This window comes from Lissotriton vulgaris, chromosome 3_1 (genome assembly GCF_964263255.1).
Source record: "Lissotriton vulgaris chromosome 3_1, aLisVul1.2, whole genome shotgun sequence".
Lineage (NCBI taxonomy): Eukaryota > Metazoa > Chordata > Amphibia > Caudata > Salamandridae > Lissotriton > Lissotriton vulgaris.
Genome location: NC_141689.1, coordinates 1,035,232,482 through 1,035,256,040, shown reverse-complemented (window position 1 = coordinate 1,035,256,040; position 23,559 = coordinate 1,035,232,482). Strand labels below are relative to the sequence as shown.

General features: G+C 45.0%; 1 protein-coding gene across 2 annotated transcripts in view; it reads left to right on the top strand.

The window, feature by feature from the left end:
* Positions 1–23,559, top strand: part of MYOZ2 (myozenin 2) — a 210,812-nt gene that overhangs the window by 10,908 nt on the left and 176,345 nt on the right. For both annotated transcript variants that reach the window (XM_086961443.1, XM_086961442.1), the window contains one exon: positions 2,669–2,838. In XM_086961443.1, the coding sequence (XP_086817569.1) occupies positions 2,698–2,838 (141 nt within the window). In that variant the 5' untranslated portion in view covers positions 2,669–2,697. The remainder of the gene's footprint in view (positions 1–2,668; positions 2,839–23,559) is intronic.

Genomic DNA, 23,559 nt, shown 5'->3' with positions numbered 1-23,559 from the left:
TCAGGAAAAAACGTAAAAGTTGGTTGTTCCCATGATTCCCTACCTCTACCTACTGCCTCTTCTCTGTAGCACTGGGAAGCCCTCTGGTAGCCATGTACTTTATAATCCCATAAACAAACTTCTTACTTACTTATTTCACTTTCATTGCATTGTTGCGTCATTTGGTAACACCTCTCTAATTTTGAATGTATATTTTAACATAGTACCATGATTTCTCTTCATAAGATTCCAAATGTTGAGTAATAAAATAAAATATATTCTGCTTAGTAAAACCAATCTATTGATAATTATTCACTAGGTTTCCATGGAAGTTGAGGTCACACTGCCCCCTTCAGGTACCATTGTTTCCTATATGACTCTACTACCCAGGTTCCAGGTTTACTGGATTGCCCCTTGTTTTACAAATATGGTTTAGAAGGTAGGTACCTTGTTAAGACAACAGGCAGACAGGACAGTAACATAACTACGTCACGTGATGGGCCGATTGGCCAAAGTGTGTGTGGTCTTTTGATCATTGCCTAAAATGTTTTTATGTACCTTCCTCCATTTTAAGTTTTTTCAGCATTCAGAGAATATTGACCAAGTTGTGCGATTACTTTTTCTGGTGACATCACAGGTGTTCTGTATGTCAATTATATGCTCAAAATAATGATCAAAGATAATAAGTCACATAATGGCCTGTTCAATATATTACGAAGACTTCACCTGGGGCCCCCAGGTTGCTAGTTCCACCCTGAGACTTTCGCAGATCACTGGGGGTATTTGCAAGTTCCATAAGTCAACCATCTTCAGACCAGTTTCCCTTGCTCTTGAGATCTATGGGGTTCAGGCAAGACCTGCTGCAACATACGGAGCGGAGCTCTGGGGCCATACGAACACACATAGCCTACTGAAAGTGGAGCAGGCCTTTATGAGGAACTTGGTGGGTCTCCCCCAGAGCACTCCATTGATACCCTTGCGATTGGACATGGAAATCGAGCCCATCACTGAACTACTCTCAGCACGTCCGCTTCTGTACTGGAGAAGGCTCTGGACTGTTCCAGAGCTCGAGGACTACAGAGCGGAATTCTCAATGGTCTGGGCTACCCTGAAAGGCAAGCGTATACGGTGGTTACAGCACATCAAAACTCTTGCCCAACAAATTGGCCTCCCCCAATTGTGGAGTCCCCTGAGGTGAGCTGTGCGGCGGTCCAGAGGAAAGAACTGGTGGCCATTGTGAGACATTTTAACCTAAGTCTTCTGTGTAGTGCGGCAGTTATGGGAAGGCTTACGAAAGAGTTCTTACAGGTCAAGCTGGCGCCTCAGAGGGAAGAATTCTTAGACCTAATACAGACACCGCTAGCGAGGAAACTATACACCCAATTAAGGCACGGCTGCTTACCCATTGGGGCACTGACTCTCTCTTGGTCAGGGAAAGAGGATGGTTCCTGCCCAGCATGCAATTGTACTAAAGAGGACATTGTTCACATTCTGTTATTTTGCCCGGCGTATAGCAGTATACGTAGATGCTGGTTGGTACCGTTGTGCAAAAACTTGGGATTAAGCCAATGTGCCCAGGCCTGCAGGATCCTAACCTATGACACCTCTCCCGCCATTGTCTTCTCGGTTTTCCGCTTTCTACATGGAATGTGGCGAAGAAGGACTTCTTTGCTTAACTAACTGTCTATTTTTTTTTATTCTTTCTTACTGTGATGGCCACTTCTTGATAACTTCCAATTTAATAATGTCTTATCTTAAAAACTCTATTTATATTTTTATTATCTGTGTACATATTTTATCTGTGCTTTTATGGTCTTTGACCGAAATAAAGTTATCAAATGAAAAAATATATTTTTATGTATTATCAGGTTAGCAACTTTAAATTGTCACCATACCATTGTGAGCTATATTTGTATTGATGAAAGCTTCAATACAGAGAGTGGGAGTTTGAGAGTTGGCTGGAAATGATAAATAAACTTTCAGATTTTTTGTATGTTTTAAAAAAAGTATATAAATATGAACACATCTATGACTTTCAATTTTATTTTATACATTCATGGGCAAGGTTCTGTTCTTGACAGTTTTACTTGGAATGCTTTAGTGAAAGTGGACCTTGTTTTGTATTTACGTCCACGCAAACGCATAGCGATTCATTTATTTACTGCATGCCTCTAATTATGCATAGTTGCTCATTTCATATAAGTAAAACCTAAAAAAAGATCAACAACCAAAACAGTATTCAAAAGACTTTGAAAAAAAAACGGCCAAGTGTGTTACGGGGTAGAAATTGGACTTTGAGAAGCGCTTTTGTAAAAATTATTGAAATATCTGCTGTGCGCCTGGACCTCACAAACTGCTTGATAATATCTATCACGTTTGTGATGAAGTAACCTGTCCACAACACCCTCATCAGGCTCTATTTGTGTGTACACACTGCAAATTAATACACCTCTGGTTGCTGATTAAATCTTAATCTTGATGTATGCAATACTAAGAGAATTAGGATCAAAGCTTTTGCCTATGGCCTGTCATAGTGTGGCATGCTTGTGTCTATCTGCATGAGGCTACTGTATCATTGCCATAAATCCAAAATAAAAATCATCCTTAACAATCATTTTAGAAAAAGAAATCTCTGAAACTCGAGACATGCCTGTGGGCACTGAGTTTGTTGGTCTGTGTTGTGTTGCAGAGTCAAATGGCTTGGACCTTGGAAAAAAGATGAGCATCCCTCAGGACATCATGCTGGAGGAATTGTCCTTGCTCAGCAACAGAGGTGCACAGCTCTTTAAGATGCGCCAGCGGAGATCTGATAAGTACACCTTCGAGAACTTTCCATATTCAATAAAGGCACACATTCAAGTAAGTAATATCTAGGTCTTTAAGTATCATGAAAAAAACGGGTATTCTCTCAAAGGGGCGTGGTCAATGTAATTAAGGGCGTGGCTTAAAAGCGAATACGCTGAAAATCTATGCTTAGCTTAGTGTGGCCCGAAGGGTATTTTGCTACTTCTGTCATTATATCCAGATATATATTACAGCAAGTAACATTAAATCTACAATAAACCAGTACTATTGGATTTGCAATTGGTTGTTAGATGCATAACATTAATAAGCAACAACAATGGCTTTGTAGAATATAATATTGAAAATGCTTCAGTTGCAAACCGGTGAGAAACTGTGGTAGAACTATAACAAGACTCTTTGAAGTTACATCAAAGACAGTGAAGGGTGGTACTGCTGCAGAGTTAAGATATATCTTTTTTTTATCATGAGGGTGAGGGCAAAAATGGAGAGCCAGATAGGGACCCATTTCAGCATCTCCCCTTTTTGGTAAACAGCCTTTACAAAGAAACTTTTACAACGCACTACCATTACAACGCGGTCATTACAACGCAAACCATTACAACGCATTGTGCTGGGGGGCGCTCTAGGATAGGGAATAAGTTTAATTTTCTATCCAACTCCTTCCCTAGTGTCCACGGGGACTGGAGTTGGAATAGAAAGTTAAACCTTTCACTATCCAGCACCTCTAAGCGCTATGCGTTGTAAAGGTATGCGATGTAAAAACCACGTTGTAAAGGCAGGCGTTGTAATAGCCTGCGTTGTAACGTCATACATCCCCTTTTTTTGAATTGCCGGTGCTGAGCACGGGCATGTCCCAGCCCACCTAAAGCCCTGGTAATATCCAAAAGCATTCTCCCTCCCTAGTGATCAATATAACATGTAAAGGTGCCAGTCATGCTGAGGTACTCACGTCTGGCTCTCGCATGCAGGAACATCCCCACGTGATGGAATTGAACGTTATTCGCATGGGTCTCAGACTACCAGCATTCATCGCGGGGCAGGCGTGCAGAATGTTAAGGTGTAAGGAGGTGTGACTGAAAAGGACCACTCAGAAAGGTTGTTATTTCTACATCTTATGTGGATAGAACGTCAGTTCCAAGAGTGCGGTCCTATTGCTTTTGGTTGGTTATACTTATTGTTGAGTTGTCTGTCTCCTGTTTCCTCTATACTGAGGCGGGATTATTTAATCCTTTATGATTAAAGATGAGGGGCACGAACTGAGCACTCTCCTCAATCAGCATGCAGGCATTATAGGGAATGGTGAAGACGTACATATGCAGTGCTTAATTTGGTGTTTACAGGTGGGGGCAATCAACACTCATTTTTGGGGACCGGGAGTTGTTTTTCTGCATTAGACATTTACTGAGAGCAAGAGAAGGAAAATACACAAAACGGGAAGGCGGAGGAAGAGAAGAATGGAAAAACTGTCACAAAGGGATAAAGCAGTAACCTGCGAGAGTGAGATAAAGGGGCAGGGAGCGTCTGACAGTGGATTAAAGATGCATGAGGTGGATTTAAGATTAACCGCCTTGTTATTCGACACACATTTAATTGCACCTTCTGTGGGAAGAGCTTTGGGGAATGGTAATCATTCTTTTACAAATTAAGCACTGGACGGATGCCTATAACGGAGAGCATAGGTGCATTATGAAAGACCTTGAGCCTGCCCGGGAGTCTCTCTAGGAAGCCTAAGTATAGTATGTTTATAAAATCCAGTTTGAAGCTTTGAAGATGTTTGAGTGATATTAATCTAGCGAGGAAACCCCCATTCTGGAACATACGATTGAACAAATTATGTTTGCTTCTAGCTGTGAAATTTTGGTGGAGGGCACCCTTCCTTTAACGAGACAATCATATTTGATCTATGCCACCTTTTTTTAATTGCACATCAAAAGATGTTGCTGAGACAGAGGTCCCAGTCAGGGATTACCCGCTGTGCTAGTGCCATGCTGCATCACTCCAGGTAATTAAAGCATGTCTTCTGCTCCCCCCACCCCCAAGTTTTTTTTTTTTCAGTTGACCAACTCGGACACACGTTGACAATTTGCACGTGGAATAAGGCCTCCAATGTATTCTGTTAATCCTAATATGCACGCCTAAATCACCTTCAGTACAGAGGTCTAAACTAAAATCACAAAAGATCGCAGGAAATGCAAACACTCGTCTGTTTTTATTGAGATAAAGCATTCAGCCATCTTCAACACTACAGTTATACCCACAAGGTCCTACCAGGGTTGCCCCTTCATCACATGTCATACAGAGTTTTTCCATCAAGATTTCACATGACACTGTACTACATTCTGGGTGCTGAAGAGCACATTTGCTTCCAGTGAACTAATTATACTAACAAACCTGATAGGAATGCCTCCTAGGCTATAAACTCAGGATTGAAAAGGGTGTACATGATGACACGGAGAGAGGTGGACGGTCCAGCCTCTTCTAGAATACCGAATGCACAGATACGCAGCACAAGGCTGTGCGTTTTATGCCACTGCTTTCCCTCGTATGCATTGGGGTTTCCCCATGCAAGTGAGGGAGGTGCTTGTTTCCTAAAACCTATTCCTAACCCAAAACATGAATTGGGGCACACCAATACCTGGAGGAGGCGCAGAATGTAGATCACCTAGAAGGACGGAGACCAAATTCACCATGTGAGCAGTACCCCAGGTTCAGGCTGCATTTCACATTTCAGTGGGTCGTGTGTTTGAGTTTCATCATTTTGAAGAAGAGGGTAACAATGCAGGGCTCTGGATTGGTTTCCAGATATCTTTCAAGAGGGGTCTCCTTACTGGCAACACAGGGAACCTCTGGCCTACAACAGTGTTGGGATGGAAAGGTCCTCTGCATGGTAAGAGACGTGCATCCCTGCCCTGAGGGCCCAACTGTACTGGTGTCTGGATCCCTAATGCGGATTTTCTTGTAATAGATGAACATGCATCATGCCTGTCTGCCATGACATAGCCCTGTCTCATGGATTGCGGCTTGTTGCACCTGAAGGGTCGCCTAAAGCACTTTCCTGATAGTGGTGGAAGGCTGCAACCGTCACCAGGAGTTAAGGAGCACAAGTTTGTTGGTGGCACCATGCCGTGTAGTGATCAGTTGTAGTGAACATGACGGTTACACCCTGTGGCACGGGAGTGAGGCCTACAGACTCACTCCTGTTTTAAAAAGTTCATCTGCTGTGTACTTAACTCACCCCTGGCCTACATCAGGCAGATGTGGAAGGGCATGCATGGTGGAAACATGTACTGAGTGCATGGGTGCTCACAAGACTACACAAGGGGTGAAGTGTGGTACAGTGCACGCATGGCAAATGTGTGCATGCTGGCAGTGACTGTGTTTAAAATAACACACTCTGGTACAATACAGAAAGGCTGCAGTACTGAACAGTGTGCGCAGACTGAATATGTTTCCTGCATCTAGTTATGCTTGTGGTGGCATAATACATGAGGATAACAGTGCTGTGCAGTAAGTATGCTGTGGATGTACACTGAGTGAAAATGTGCCTGCACTGGTACATTATATGGAGGACGTCGGGTTCTATTTTGGGAAGGCCAGGCCTGCCTGGTGGAAAATATGAGGAGTAGAGGAATTACCCCAGACAGATTTGTGTATTGCTGCATTCCTGTAAGCTGGGAGGGGCATGCACAGGTGGATGGGAGAGCCAGGCTGTCTCTGTGCATTTCAAAGGGCTCTTAGTTCAATTACAGATCACAAGGAAGGGGCTTGGACCCATCTCAGGAAGAGAAGAGTTGGCTGATAAGGAGATCATGAAGAGTAGGGCTGGGAACCCAGGATTAACCTTTATTTTATTTTATTTTTGAAAACCTTTATTTGAGAAAATGGATGCGTACAAATATGGGCCTACAACCCGGGGGCTGGCCACGGAACAAAACTGGAAAGCACCATTATCAATTAAAGGCACGGAGTGGTTAGACAATATTACATAACGCTGCAAGTCAATGATATTAACTAACTGGAACCACTCGACATAGAATCAAAGGAGGTTAATTTTTTCATATATTAAGGAGTAAAGGATCAGTTGTATAGGTATCAACCTGGTGTACGTGGCGGGGAACAAACCAACTGTTTCATTGCAGTACAGCCAAAAAGCAATAATCAGAAAGGTCCAGAGCATGCAAAACATAGGTTCGCTTACAGTTCCTCATTGGTAGTATCCACGCCCGACCACATGTACCCAGAGACAAACTGAACAGCGTTTCGGCAGTAATAAAAACCATCGGGGAAGCAAATAAGTTGCAATCATTATACAACCCAACCCAAGAAATAAGAGACCAAAAGTACTAAAGAGAAAAGGAAGTTAGGGGACCCCACGTTACTGTACTCGCCCCCCGGTGGTAATGGCGATCAATAATACAAATAGCGAACGTGCTTGGGGGCGGAGCGATTAATTCAGGATAAACAGAGCCATGGGCACCATATTACATATAATACCTATTCCTCCACTCCCAGTAACTCACCCTGCGGGGTTACGCACAGTCGTGGAGATCCAAGAAAAGGACACAAAAGAGCCATAGAAACAAAGAACTATCTAATAGACCCTAATCCACCCGTCCCACCCTGCACCGCTGCAGAAGGCTACGGCCTACCCCCCCCCAGTAGCGTGCCTGTCACCCTAATTATGAACCCGAAATATAGAATAAGATAATATAGAGAAACGGAAAAAGAAAGAGAGAAAAAAGGAAAGCCTGGGGAGAGGGACCATTTAGCGAATGTCACGGCCCCCGCCCACACACACCATGAGCGTGGCCCAAAACGAAACTAGCAAGTGTTCATTTATACGTAAATATGAAGGAATCAACAAAGTATCACAATTTGGGGCAGTCCATAACTCCATTCACCAATTAGTAGTCCTCCGAAGTAAGAACCGGGCTCATCCTAGTCCTTTCTTAGCTAGCATCATGATGTGCGTCGATCCAGTGGGCATAGGACATGGCAATAAGAAAAAGCAGTGGAAAAGTTGCTGGACGATCAATGGAAGCAGCCAAAGGGACCTCCTCTCCCGATGGCAATGCAGGAATTGTTCACGGCAGCCGTGTATACCAGTGTCAATGATCACCAGCGGTTCCACCCGCTCACGTATCGCGTCCTCGCTACCCCAACCAGAAAGCGGGGAACCATCAACGACCACCCCGGGCCCATCCGCGTCCTCAAGAGACGACCCGGGAGCAATGGCGGCCAGTACGTCGTCCTGCACACAAAAGTCCTGGGCCATGGTCGATTTTCAATTCTTCAACGCTTGCAGGACGTCGCCAAGCGTGGGTTCGAGCTCACCAGTGCAGGCCCAAGCGGAGCACAAGGGCAAGGAATCGGCATCCCGGGACTTTACACAGGACATGGCAACAGCCGCCATTTTGCGACAATTGCGCCGTCTCTTCGGGATCATCTCCAGGGGTGAGCTCACCAGTAGAACCCCGGCGGGATCCCCCTCAAGTGCACAAGCAGCACCCACGGCGCTAAAATGATGACCACCAAAAGAGGGGGACCCGCCGGCGACACCGCTCCGCTAGGATCACTCTCCGCCACCGAGCGAAGGAGTCCAGTACGGCCGGACGGCAACAAAGGGGGGAGCCACCAAACACGGCGTCCCCAACCCACAACTTGCCGCACACCACCTCTGGAGCACCGGACGGTAGTCCCAGGCACGTTCATTTGCCTCCGGGCTCTTCGCACATCGGCATCTTCCGGCGGGCCCCAATCCTCCACCCGAGGCCGCCGCCGACACCGTCTCGCTGGCAACTCGCTAAGTAAGGGCGAGGCCCCGGTCTCAACCCCGGAGAGGCCGCACTTTCCGGGAGGACGCCGCTGCGGATCCACTGAGCACCGGACCTACCAGGATGGATGGTAAGTGACTGCAGGGCTTTGCATATAAGTCGTTGTTCGTTTTGGGCAGGATGAACGACAGGATATTCGAATTTAGGCAGGTAGGACGGCGGAGCCGAGCTAACGTGCGACCATCTCGTTGTCGAGCTTGGCTCCTCCCCCCAGGATTAACCTTTTGATGCACATATCACTGTGGCTGACATCCAGGTGCGAACTCTGTTCACTCCCATGAATCTTGTTGAGGGTTAATTAGCTTTGAAGTCCTGCCAGCTGGGCCAGATATCCTTTAGGAGGAAGAAGACAGGGGAAATATGTCCATTTCAAAGAAGCTAAACCCCAAGATAAAACCTCACAGACTCAGACATTAAAATACATTTTGTGTCTTGAAAAAGGACTATAAGTAGGGGAGCTAGAGAACCCATAACTTTATCAACTGCCAAGCAGCCAGACGGGCTGTGTGAGGAGAGGAGGCTCTGCAAGACTTCTGCCTGTGACCAAGACTGGGGACATCTGCAGAGCCCAGTCAGAGCAAGGAGATCAACCTCGCCCCCCCTGCAAAGGGAAGTGTGACTTGCTATGATGTGATCACTGGAGCTGGAACAACACAGATCGCTAAAGCCACCTGTTAGCGTGGCTCGGAGAAGAGAGCCTGCACTTGCTGGTGGTTGCTGCTTGTGACTGCACGCTGACAACTTTTCTGATACGGAGCAGGACTTCACTGTGCGGCTGAGGGGTTCCATACTGCCAAAGCAGGAAAGCCATAAACTGGACCTTTGGGGCCCTAGGGGACGTGCTGTGATCTGTACTGTGCCCCATAGACTCTTGTGACTGTACTTCTGAAAGGAGTCAGGCAGGAGAACTCTTGAGTACCGCCTAATAGTTTACAATCCCTGGATGTGGCCAGCACTGAATGGGAAATAACATTAAACCCACTGCACTAAAGTTGATTGGACAGGGCGTGGCCTGACAACTACTAGGTCCTCCACCTCAAGGGGGATTGTGTTATTGCTTTTGAATGCTGCTTACCTTTGCATGTGTAGAGTTACAATTAAAATACTTTTTATATAAAAACAAGTATTTGAATGGACATTGATTTATTGTTTGCACTGCTTATACTTTAAGTTATGAGTCATGTTCACTGATCTGTATCTGCGCTTCCCCAGTAGAAGCCGTAAGTGCTCGTCAGATGCTACCTAACTGACAGTCAGGTGCAAATGGGGTGCTTGGCCCAGTAGAGCAGCATTCATAGTAGTTCGGGCCCCAGGACATCGGGAGTTAAAGGCCCCAGTCACCACAGGTAGGCCCAGTAACTCCTGCTTGCCTCGTGGTCTACTGAAAGGTTGTAAACATGAGTAGGGAATTCGAAGCATTTTCACAGTTTGACATTATTAAACTAATTCTCCATTACATTCCAAGTTGAATGCTGCGTACAGTGTGCACACTAAAAACTCACACCAAAATGCGCAATGAGATGAAATAATTCCTGAGTTTAATGCAAGTAATTTGACGTCATAGTATATTACTAAAGTGCGAGTGCAGTCCATGAAATTGGGCTTGCTAGGTAATGCTGATGACAATGAGATAATGAGATTAGAGAAGAGTGTCTTTAAGAGATGTACAATGTGATACTTTTTATTAGAAAAGGCCCGCTGTTGTCACACAGAACTTCATGAAACTAATGGCCTGGATACACCAAGCAGTAATTTTTTATTTATAAAATCCATATTTCTATGCACTTGTGATATATGAGGATTTGGTTTAAAGTGTGACCACAAATGCTACTGTAGGAGCTTCAAGATGGTACCAGTGTGTTACTGCTTACAGATGCCATTTAAACTATGACCTGAAATAGGACTACAAAGCTAAAACAATTACGGGCAAAGCTGAAAGGTCTGTTATAGGTTGCCAGTGTTTTGTCATTGTCAAAGCATGGCTTTGTTAGGGTTTTTGTAGATTGTTATACTTGGAGAAGCTGTTGGGCTCTCGTGTACTTAAAGAAAGCACTGGTTCAAAGAAAAAATATCTTTGGGCTCAAAAATCACACATTCCTATAGTAGTCCCTTACACTCAAGATTACTAATGTGTGTGTGAATGTGCTCCTGGTGAAAGGGCTGGATGCTGTCACTCACCGTGAAGTAAGCCAGTGGTTGAAATTGGTTGACCCAGTGCTCCATGCTTTACGCTTTAATGGGTGGAAGATGAATGTGACTGATAAAATAACCGACTGATGTGTGAAAAGGCTTTAAGTATATTATGCATAGAACTTTAGTAAAATCAAAAGGTCTTGGTAACACCAAACCTAAAAAACAGTCTGACAATCTATTTTTTAGATATGTTTTGTTTAATCATTTTTGTGTTATTTGCCTCAACATATCCAGTAGTGCATGTTTATAGATGCACACTATGTTATTTAGATTTGTTGAGTGCACATGCCACCCGTGAGAGTATCCAGGCGCTTGAGCAGTTGTGCAGGTCAAGCGAGAGAAGTGTGGGTCATCTGAAGGAGATCAGACGGGTTAGTTGAAGAACCAGGTCTTCAGCTTCTTGCAGAATTCGAGTGGAGAAGAAGAGGTCCTGGTGTGTTGGGGGAGGTCGTGTCAGGTCTTGGCAGCAATATGGGAAAAAGTGCAACCTCCAGCTCTGCTTTGATGGATGCATAGAATATGTGTGAGAGAGACGCAGATCACAGTTGTCTGATGGGTTGGTAGAAGTGAAGGTTGTGGTTGAGGTAGGTAGTTACAATGCTGTGGAGGGCCTTGAATGCATGGGTGAGCAGCTTGACTTGGTAGCATTTCTGAATGGGGAGCCAGTGGAGCTGTCAGAGGTGAGGAGAGATGCGGGTGCTATGAGGGAGATAGAGGATGAGTCTAGTGGCATCATTCTGAATGGTCTGGAGCCTCTGTGTGAGGTGGTTTGGGATTCCAGTGTAGAGCGCATTGCTGATTGCAGCCTGCTCATGATGAGGGCTTGAGTGACGTGCATCTGGTGGTTTGGGGTAGCCACTTAAAGGTCTTAAATAGCATTCTAGGATGAGGAAGCAAGAGGTTGTGACAGTGTTTATCTGAGGTGTCATAGTAATTTTATTGTCCAGGTTGAGTACTATGTTTCTGGCTTGTTCCGAAGGGATTGGCATGGGTACTAGTTCCACTGCACACCAGAAGGAGTCCCAAGGTGAGCTCTTGTTTCCAAAGATCATTACTTCCATTTTGTTTGTGTTTAGCTTCAGGCAGTTCTGTTTCATCCAGTCTGCCATGCTGGTCATGCAGTTTATGAAGTTGTTTCTGGTGGTGTTAGAGTTGTCTGTAAGGGAAAGGGTGTGATGCGTGTCATCGGCGTAGGATAAGAGCTGCATTTCTCCATGGTCGAGGATGGTCTGGATGTCATCCATAGCCTCAATGAGGGGGGTTTCTGTGCTGTGGTTGCTGCGGAAACCTGAAATGGTACTGTGCAGTAGTTGGTAATGTTCTAGGTGTCTGAAGAATTGTTTGTTGATTGCCTTCTCTATGAGTTGGTGGGGAAAGGTAGTATTAAGATGGGTTGGTAGTTCCCAGTTCACTTGGGTCGCAGATGGTTTCTTCAAGAAGGCGTTGAATTCAGCGTGTTTCTGGTTGACCAGGAAAGTTGTGCATTTGAATGTATTGATGATGGATTTGACCGTGGAGCTGATCATGGATCCTCCCAGATTGTAAATGTGGTGGATGTATGGTTCGTTGAGGGCTACTGAGTGGATGGATTTCATGTTTGCAGCAGTGCCCTCACTGCTGAGTGGTGTCCTGTTACTTAGGTGATTGTCTTCGCTTGTGGAGGTGGGTAGTTGGTTGATGATATCTTCTGGGTTGGGCTGGAGGTTGACGTTGCTGTAAATCTTTGTGGTTTTGTTGTGACAGAAGTTGGAGAAGTTGCTGCAGAGTTTTTGCAAAGGTGTGATGGTTTTGGTTGCGGCTGCAGGGTTGGATAATCCTTTGATAATGGTGAAAAGCTCTTTGCAGTTGTTGGACTAGTTTCTGTCCTTAGTCCATCGCTTTTTTTTCTTGTTTCTCTGATTTGGTGGTGGTGGCATCTGAGCACGACCTTGTATGTGTTTCTGCCGGTGGTGTCTCGGCTGGACTTGTGGGCGGGGCCAAGGCAAGTATGGAGTGCACTTGCAGTGGTGGGAACTGAAAGTGCAAATGGCGGTTCTGCCAGATGTCTTAGGACAGTCAAATTGTCATGCGCACTTAGATGTCTCCAGATATATCACACTTAGATGGCTCAGGCTATTGCTGGAGAACAGCAGGCACAGGCTTCGTATCCTTCTGCGAGCGTAAAACCATCCCGCTCTGCCCCATCCCAGCCCTGCTGTCATTCTGTGAAATAGTATTACCAGCATGAGAGCAGCAACTGGATTGGCACAAGGGAGTCTGGGAGCCTGTGATAGGGAGAAGAGAAACAAGCCAGGAGGTACGTTTTTATTTCAAATTATTTATCCCCTGTGCTGACCACTTTTCCCTTTTAGCAGCCGCCACTGGTTTGAATTCATTAAGGTTGTTGGTGTAGCAGCTGACTTTCTTGTTGGTTCTCCTCTGTTTGGTGTGCTTGAAGGGTGCTAGGGCATCAGAGGAGCCGAATATCCATTTGTTGAAAGTTGAATGAATGAATGAATGATGGGTGGGTTGAAAATTGTTATGTTGGTGTCTAAATCCCTGGTGGTGATTAGTTGGTAGGTCCTGAGGATTTTGGTCTCGTCTTCTTCAGTTATACGGATTTCTGAGGCTTAAAGAACTGAATGTTATATTTTTAGGATTTATGCGGTGTTCTGTGGTCCCTAAACAAGGATGGATGATAAAATGGATGACAGGTGTGTAAATTTAGCAACTTTGGTTTTTTATCTGGGAAAGCATATTAGGCAGACCAAGTTTAAACCTTGAATTTGGTCATTAAAATACATGGCTTACCTTAGGGACTGTGCTACATCCTCCCTTTAAAGGTAAAATTACTTTTATTCTCATTATTCTTCAAATCTGGTTTTGTTCTTTAAGAAGGAATTGGATATCTGCACTACCTCCCCAGTGCATGTGTCGCCCATTGGCTGAACCCAGGGATTTAAATAAAGGCCCCCTGGTGCTCTGCACTAGAGGGATTCCTTTATTTAATTTAAGCTCAGGCGTACTATGATGACAATAAGTGTGCATGGTTTTACTTTCACTGCATCAATACTTGGGGGCATATCTCAGCCACCCTGAGCACTGATTGGGGTGGGAGAGGTATTGTTGCAAAGGGGAGAATATCCCTTTTCCAATCCTATCTCTTACTGGTGGATCCCTGCTCGGGGATCACTGCAGGAGAACGCTCTCAAGGAGGAAGCATTCATTAAGCACCAGGGATGGGGACAGCGACCCCTTAGGCAACAGCTTGTGCTTCCCCAGCATATTTAACTATATCAGTCTGTCTCTCTAGGGGGCGGATGGGGTAATTACCATCAATCTGTTCCCTCGTGTGAGGGGGGAAGCTCACTAAACACCAGGGAAAAGGATTTTAAATGGGGCATCAGTTTTCCTGCCCCACCTTGGGCAGGTGGGGTAATTACCCCCGATCTGCCCTCAAAGGGTCACAAAGCCCACTAGATGCATGGGAAAGGATTATTTTTTTTAAATAGCGGGTGGGGGCTGCCCACCATGGGGATGGCCATGCCCCCAACCCATTTAAATAGGGCATCAATCTTTCTGTCCCCTCCCCCGGGAAGCAGAACGTGGGTAATTACCCCAATCTGCCACTTTGGGGGCACGGAAAGCCCACTAAGTACCAGGAAAAGCATTGTTTTAAATATAGAGGTGGGGGCTGCCCACCATGGGTGTGGCGATGCCCACACCCCACCTAAATGGGGCATCAGTCTTTCTGCCCACATGGGAGGATGGGGAAATTGCCCCGAGCTGCTCCATAGGAGCAGAAAGCCCACTAGACACCAGAGAAAGCGTGTTTTTTTTTTAAATAGGGCTGTCCACCATAGGCATGGGCATGTTCATGCCCTCACCCAAACTAAATGGGGCATCAGTCTTTCTGCCTGCTCTGGGGACAAATGGGGGTAATTACCCTCGATATGCCTCCCGAGGGGGCAGAAAGCCCACTAGATACCAGGGATTTTTAGAGAGAAATATAGGAATAGGGCTGGCCACAATAGGCATGGCCAAGACCCCAACCCCAAAAAATGGCAGCCTTTCTGCCCCCTGGGGCGAATACCCCCAGTCTGCCCCACAGGGGGTAGAAAGCCCACTAGACACCAGGGGCAGCATTCAAGTAATACATTTTTGAGGTGAAAAGGCCCCCCCTAGATATGGGCCCGGGACCTCCACCCCAGGATCCAATAGACTTGCTGCCCCTTATCGGGAGTGAATAGGGTATTCAACCTACCAGACCTGGACAGTTCTGAAAATTAGACATCCAGGTGAGTCCAGGGCGGTGTGCTTCATCTGGATTCCACACCATTTTCTAACCCACAATGCTCAGCAAAGCTCAAACTTTGACTAAAAATACACACATAACTCAAATGTCTGCAAGGAAAACTTCTGGAAACAGTGGGGAGCCACACATTTCCTACCACAGAGTATTCCCCCAAGTCTCCCAAATAAAAATGGTACCTCACTAGTGTGTGCAGGCCAAGAGACCTTAACACAAAAGGCCCAAAGAGCTGCATGGAGAGATCAACAATAGGGGTAGCTGCTCTATTTGGGGCCGAGCTCGGCTGCCACCCAAAGAAAGCTTAAGAACAAACCACTGGAAGGTGCACCCAAAGGAAAAAAGGTCTACAGGCCTTTGTTATAGATCCAAATAGTTTTTAAATTGATATAAAAACAGCCAAGGATGACAGCCAACGCGTTTTGTTCAGACCATGCTGAACTTGATCAGGGTTTTCTATCATGTGTGCTCCTCTGTACATGCCCTCACATACGGTCCTTTCACTTGATGCTATTTCAATTAATGATTGCAGCAACTCAATCCTCTATGAGGGGTGTGGTCAGAGTATTGCCCCACCCCAGACACCTGGATCGTGTCCACATTTAACCCTGGTCGGCAACCTCTCCATTCACAACCCAACCGGCAAAAGGAAAGGAAAGCTACCAACCCCAGACATTTTTGAAAATTGAACAACCAAGGGGTTCCAGGGTGATGTTTCTTGCATGGATCCACCAAGGGGGTCTTACCCACAATGCCTTGCAAACCTCAAACTGTGACTGAAATCACACATTTTCTTTACAGTTCTGTGATGGAAACCTCCGTAATCCACAGAAATCCACAAAATTCCAACCACCCAGCATTGCCCCACTTGTGCCGATAAAAACTCTGTGCCATTTGTGTGGTTGGGCTTAGTGCCCAAGATAGGAACGAATCACACCAAGGTCAATGAGAGTCCCCTCGCAAGAGAACCTCTGAAGACTTCATGACAGTAATCCAAGCCTTCCTATTCTCTCACTTCGAAAGAGGCAATGTGGTCCTAGCAGGCCTCCCCAAAACCACTATCGATTCTGGTCACCAGTGCAAACGAAATCCAACTACATCAGGCCCAATTCTAAAACAATTTCTCTGGCTACATTCATAGGACGACATCAACTACAAAACAGCCTGTATAACCTGTAGGATTCTGCCCTGCCCTAATTTAAAGACAAAAACGCATATCTCCAGAGGAGAAGGCATAACGTGAGGCAAAACCTTTAAGACTGGTAGCCAAGCTTCAATTTCTCTAGTCCCAGTCTATTGTTAGATTACTCTCCCTCAACCTTTCAGTGATTCTCTTGAATGCCTCCTGCTGATAACCATAGCTTAATGTTCCCCTGTTTCTACGGGTTAACATCTTACTTGTTATGTTTTCTTTTTTTTCGAGTTTTATAGAGCGCGAACTAGACCTGAGGAATCGGGTATCAGAGCGATTTACGTGAGCACCTGTTGTGTTTCAGATGAACACATTCAATTTTGTTGGGCACGGGGAGATTATGTGATTTGCCCAGAATCACAGGATGTTGAGCGTCGTTGCCAAGCCTCGAACCTGGCTCCCCAGGTCTGAGGTTAACCGCTCTAGCCGTAAGGCTACATCCTCTCCCCTATGTTAATTTCTACTGTTACCTGTGTTATGTTATATATAAAGCACTTCACAAAGGCTGTCACTACGTCCATTCTCTACCAAAAAAGTAAATGAAATAAAAAAAAGTGAACCTAAATACACAATCCAAATAAATCATGAACACCATTTCAGTGTTGGTAATTAAATGAGCAATGAGTCACTAACCTGCTTGTTAGATTAGATGCCTGTTGGGTTTACTGCCATTTTTCACAACCATTTACAAACCTTCCAACTGCTTTGCTTCAGGAATTGGGACTTTCAGGGTTGTATGGTGCCTCCCCCACCCCTTCAATTTGACACCTACTCCCAGTTAGGACATGAGTGATAAAACACTTTGAATATGACAGGTTTACCAAAAAAGAAGTAAATCAGCACCCAGAGAAGTACACCTTGAATAGATGTCAATTTACTACTCTTTGGAATTCGCAAATATTGGCAGTAGTAGGCTTGGAAAACTGTCAAATTCTCAGGTTTCAGGCATACTGTAGCCAATCAAATACGCAAAAGGTGATGGGGCAAATGCTTGCAAATAGTCTAAGCACTGTCTATGTATTTGGAAGCATTCCAACCAATATTTTTTGCCCTCTGTGCCACTCTAGACAGAGGGCCTCATTGAGAGTTTGATAGAAGAAGTGAAGGGAGACTGGGTGGCGGAGGACTTTACGTCAGCCACCCTTCCTTTAATCTGGCTGCCAAATTCAGTGATACATTGGCAGGAACCACCAGCATGGCCGTTCCTGTCAATGTAGTCAGAGTTTTTATGGATAGCTCCATCAAACACGACAGCCAGCTGTCGCACCTTTGCATAGTTTTTCATTTTTCAAACCCAAACCCCTAAAGAAGGATTGTTTTGTTTTTTAATAGTTGAGGGGGTAATTTCTCTTTTTTTAACGATCCATCACCGCCAGGGTATACCTGGCAGTGATGGACAGTTAGAAAAAAGCAACCTAGCCATCCTCTGTAAATCAAGTTAACAGTCAGACAGCTTACCTTTGAAGACTCCTACTCCATTGGGTCGTCTGAAGAAGTTTTACACAGACGGAATAACTTTTACTCCATCAGTGTAAAACGTATGTCTCACCCAATTCAAAATTGGGTGGGTGGACCTTGAGATTGGCGGAAAGGACAATCCATCGCTGTAGCAAGAGTATGTCCACCAAACCCTAAACCAGCCCTAGAGGCTCATTTAATGCAAATCAGTACTGATATTGCTCCTCGTGGGAGCAGTTCATCCCAAACCTAGGCCATCTAAACGATTCACTCTGTGGCCCACTGCTTTTGTAGTTGGGAAATTTGAGATTCACAGCCTCCAACTCTCACTGACTAAGCAACGCCCAAGGAAAAACTGTCCTGATGCAATCAGGAGTGTCAGCAACAGAATGACCAAACAAGGCATTTTGATACTCTGGTGGCTGTGGGTAACAGAGTAGTACTCCTGGTGCAACATGTTAATGGTTTGTAGCATAATAATTGTGATGCAAATTATAGATGCACTGCCCCTCAAGTACCCTGGCTACTTCAAGACAGTTTGAGGCGCCAAATGTGCATGGCTATGTATATCAAACAGTTGTGTACAACTCCTGATGTGTTTGCACAACGCGCACAACATTGAACATACAGATCATGATGACACTCACGAGCCATGAGCCCTAGCTTTATGCAACACAGCCTTATGTGACGGGCAAAGAACGTGCTGTGCAAAGAAGGCTGAGGCAACCATTGGTCCTTATGACCATGACCTTCATGTACCAGAAATGCTGAACATTGAGGGGTGTAAATAGAGTCCTAGGCTTAATAGTTAAGCAATACTTATTGATAAAAATTACAGTCTGAACTGTGTTGACACCAAATGCCCCCCCCCCCCTTTTATAAGTATCCCAGTTTTTCCTTTAGAATATGTTTCGAACACAATGTACCCATGGGAACATAACTTTTTTCTGCAGGAATGTTGCATGCATTGGAGAGTGCATAATATTGCCCTTGCCTAATGTCCTTAATATGTAAGCGAAACTATTTCCAAACACATATTGCTGCATTGCACGCCAATACCCAGCGACACAGTTTAGCACTGAATTAGTTTAAACCAACCAGCACTATATGCCGAACACAACTGGTACAGCATAAAAGAAGGTAACTTGACACTGTGGTTCAAACAATTACCAAGGTCTAACAGTTGGTTTTTTTCAACAACAAATTGGTGATGTGCTCTTTGTCCTATTTTAAGTGAATACAGATCTATATTCTCTAAAAATGGCAGACAGAACAGCTGCCAATTCTCTTGAGACATTTAGGGGCATATTTGAAAGGGGATCACGCCACGGGAATGTCACTTTTACAGATGCTCCGGTGGCACAATACCCTACACCATATTTACAAAGTGGTGTTAAGCCACTTATTGTGGCTTAATGTCGCTTTGTAAATATGGTACCCTTTCACACAGGTATCTGTGTGAAAGGGGCGTGCAATGGGTGTTGCTGTGGGTGTTCCACCGCATCACCTATTGCTTTTTGACGCTGTCCCAGATTTACAAGGATCTGTAAATCTAAGGCAGCCCCAAATACTAATGCCATGGAGTAGCAGGCATTAGAATGGTGCAACGAGGAGAAATACCTTTATTTCTCCTTGTTTTTGCTTTTTGTGATGCAGAATTCAGAAAATAGAAAGAGCAAAACGCCATTAATGATTGTTTGTGTGCAGGAAGGGACACAATTATTAAATAATGACGATTTGCTACTTCTATTCGTGCTGCAGATTGCAGCACACATAGAAGTAACAAATAACCATTATTAATTCTTTATGTGCAGCAAGGGACACCTTTCTGCACATAAACAATCATTCCCTGCAATGCAGGCACCCTTGCACTGTGGCGCAAGGGTGTCCGTGTTAACTCTAGGCAGCTATTTTAGCACCAGCACTAGGGAAAACACAGGGGTGTGCCATTTTGTTGTAAGTACGGCGCATCCCTGCGTTTTGTAAATGGCAGAGCAAAGCGCTGCAAAGTTTGCCGCTGCGCCATTTAAATGTGAGTATGCACCCCAGAGTGTATACATGGTATACCCTTTAATTAGGGTGGACAGGACATCCACCCATTTTAGGCGGGTGCTCACAACCACCAGACTCTAGGTAACTCCTGAAGTCCCTTGAGAATGACTACATTGCCACAAGGTTAAAGCACTATGTTGGGCAATTAGTTAAAATTACCGTCTGTGTTACGTAATGGAGAAACAAAAAACTGCATAGCCACGTGATTGAATACAATGACATTTTCAGAGGACAGCTTTTACTTAATACTGTTTACGCATCAACAAAGCTACTTTGTGGGTTTGTAATTAATTGTGGGTTTGTAATGCGCTAGAATCGACTCCCGAAGGAGTATCTCTGCGCAGTAGACCGCTGGGGAACCCGTCCTGGCTTTCCCTGTGAGATGGTTCCTACTGGGTATCTCCAAGGTGAAACCAGGCATCCCCGGCGTATGTGGGGGGACGTTGTGGAGATGAGGCAAGCTAATGCCCAGAGTTGCCGAGTGTGATCCCTGGTTAGAGTAGGCACCGAGATGAGAATTATCGAGTCCGCTGACCCTGGTCCACGACCCTGCCGCGTCAGGAATTGAACCCTGGTCCCGAGCCGTCATCTGCTCTCAGGTCTGCCGCCTCTAACCAGTGAGCCACACCACACCACTATGATGACTGGAGCAATTTAACAGGCATACACATTTGTAGGGTAAGTTTGCATTATCAACATAATCAAAATCTGGATTATTCAGATTTATTTTATTTAGTGTTTTTTGCTAAAAGTCACTAACCACTGAGTTGGTGGCTTCTGAGCGCTTTAAGATTGAGCCCAATGGGTGATTGTAGGAGTCTAGCAGTGAGCCTCATAAAGACTTCCGCTACAACCTTCTACAATATTCCCACTAAAGAGTTTACAATGATGTTAAAGTCTTGCCTGTGCAGATGTCCAGACCCTAGTTGTAAAAAGAGCACTCTGAACATGAGCCTCCGACCAATGAACTATGTAAGGTTGAATTTGACCAAGAATGAACACTCAAGCACTTTACAATGAACACACAAGCACTTTTTGAACTATAAGTGCGAAAGTTTGCATATTATGTTAAACCTTGACTAATAGGGAGTTGCGAAGCAGGCAGAGTTTAAACTCAGACTGCACGAGAATATAGGATCTTCGACTTGAACACGCACTAGCATTTTCAGCGTGATTTTAAGTAAAAACAATCTGACATTGCAACGCCGGGATTCGAACTCATGGTAGTAAGTCACACCCGTTGCCAGGAAGGACGGTGGAACCCGCTGAATAATTTTGCCCACAAGCTGAGTTTAATGATAATCATCTGACAAATGATAATGAAAACAACTGCTATGGTTTTGCAAATTTGCCCTCCCGGATTCAAACCTATACCCAAATGGCAAAAACCAGGTAGTAAAAGTACAACTCAATGTTCCATATTATAGTGTATAAACTGGAGCTGGTGCACAGGTGAACTGCTCGAGGGACACCACCCGACGTTGTTACGGAGTTTAAATATGTGTGTAAAATTTAGATTATCGCATGAAAACAATGACCACTGTAAATGCTGGCCTATGTCCTTGAACCAGCCACCACTTTGCCTAATACAACAAACCTTCCAGAAACCCAAATGACAAGAACAGTTAATTTGCATAGTCAGTCCAGAGTGCAGCTGAAGAACTCATGCTACCATTGAGCAGTGATGGCTCGTCCACAATAGCGGAGAAGCGTTGCCCCACTCCCTGACGCAGAGCCAGAAAATGAAAAATAAAACGATTTTCTTTCAGCGTTTTATTTTTCGTTTGCCGGTTCTGAGCCTGCTTGTGCAGGGAGGGGAGGGGCATGGCTGGGGGGGAGGAGGATTGCTTTTGCACTCCCTAATTACGCATATGTTTTTGGCCGGCTGTCTCAGGCCGGACACAACACACATGCGCACTTAGGTTTCTCCAGCCTGGCTGCATTCAGCAGCCAGGCTGGAGAAACCCCACAGACTCCATGACCTGAGGCTGAGCGTCTTTCCTACCCGCTCAGGCCGATCCCCGTGCTGGAGATTGGATGGGAGTCTGTCCCAGGGGCTGCTGGGAGCAGGAAGAGGACAGCAGGAGTGATGTGATGCGGGAGGCGGCTGGCAGCTTCAGGTAAGTTAAAAAAAAATATTAACACGCCCCCTGCGCTTCGCCCCTGCGCTCCCTTCACAACCCGCTCCACCACCCTTCGTTAGTGGAGGCCGTCACTGTCAGTGAGTAAAAACACTGAAAACGTTCTCGCCTTGCCCAAATACATTTGAAAGTTATGAGTCTAGAGGTCAGATTTAGAAATTGTCAGATAGAGTACTCTATTGTATCGGAGTACCCTGTTCAGTAACTGATGGGTCACTATCGCTATTTGGGGTCGGGAGTACCGCCACTTTTCCGTCGACATACATACCCCCCCATGGCTCTGTCGATGGAACGATTTCTCCGAAAGGCCCGACTGATTTGGGGCCATCCAAGGAAGAGAGTTACATGCCTGTCCTATTCAGAGTGGACGATGTAATGTCCTTTTGGTCCTCTCTGTCAACAGTGAGGGACAGACAAAAACAAAAAATGACACCTACACCAAGAGAAAAAAACTCCCTGGTTTTAGGGATCATTTTTTTTTGTTTTTCAACAACAAACTTCCATTTTTTATAAACAAAATCTTTGTAAAAGTTTGGTGAAGACCTGACAAAACTGACAGCGGCTATCCATTAAACTTTGTGTACCTGGACAGGAACTGCCATGACGGCAGATCCTATCAAGGTACAAAGATCTCAGCTGGGCCAACAGTGATCTCTAAATTTGGCAGATGGCAGATATTTAGGGTGGCGGAGGACATTTCATCCAACAGTAAGGTCCGCCACACTTTAAATCTGTCCCTAAACGTTTTAAATAGTTCTCAGCACCATATGTAAGACATGGCCAGTGAGATCTGAGCCTGTGAACAGGTGCTCTTAAAAACAGCGGCGATTGTAAAATCAGATGAATGAGACTCTAACCAATGACAAGCAAACTCAATTTTTACCACGTAATTTGACAACTCATGTAGGCACATAAACACAATGCATTTTTAATTAGGTAAAAAAGAAATCAAAACAAAATCAAACGCTGTTAAGATGACAAAGGAAGTTTTAGCACTCTATGTTCTGTACAGTAACCTGATGCTCCACCAAGACTCCAGCAAAAGCTAATCTACTTTTTTCGTAATTAAAAATAATCCAGAACAAAAAAAAAGAAAAAAATGTTTCGGGAATACCTAGTGAACTCCTCCGCTGTGATAAATAAACAAAATGGTTTCCTCAAATGACTGCCCTTTAACTTTCTTTAAATGGTGGACTTTGGAAAGTCTTAGCCCTGACGTGTCATTGGAGGTGAGGGATAGGTTTCCTGTACCTATGAAAGCTTAGGCTTTCTTAAGAGCAACATTGCCTGGGACCCGATGTTCCACAAAGTGAAGGCAAAATGGGTGGAAGCTGATTAAGGGGAAGCTAAGTGGCTGACAGGTGGCAGGTAATTTGCCCAGATTGCAACAAGCAAATACGCTTCTCAACAATGTTAGGTTAAAAGGGTGAGAAGATGAGGGGCGATCATCAAGGCATGCAAGATGATGAAACAGGCAGCCAGTCCTCAATGAGGGCAACACGCACAGCAGTCAGTGCCAGCTCCTGTGCAACTGAGTGATTCCTTTTGGTGCACTAGCTGCAAAGTCTCAGCATGAAACGCACGGCACCCTAGATCCTTCACAGTTGAGCAATGCAG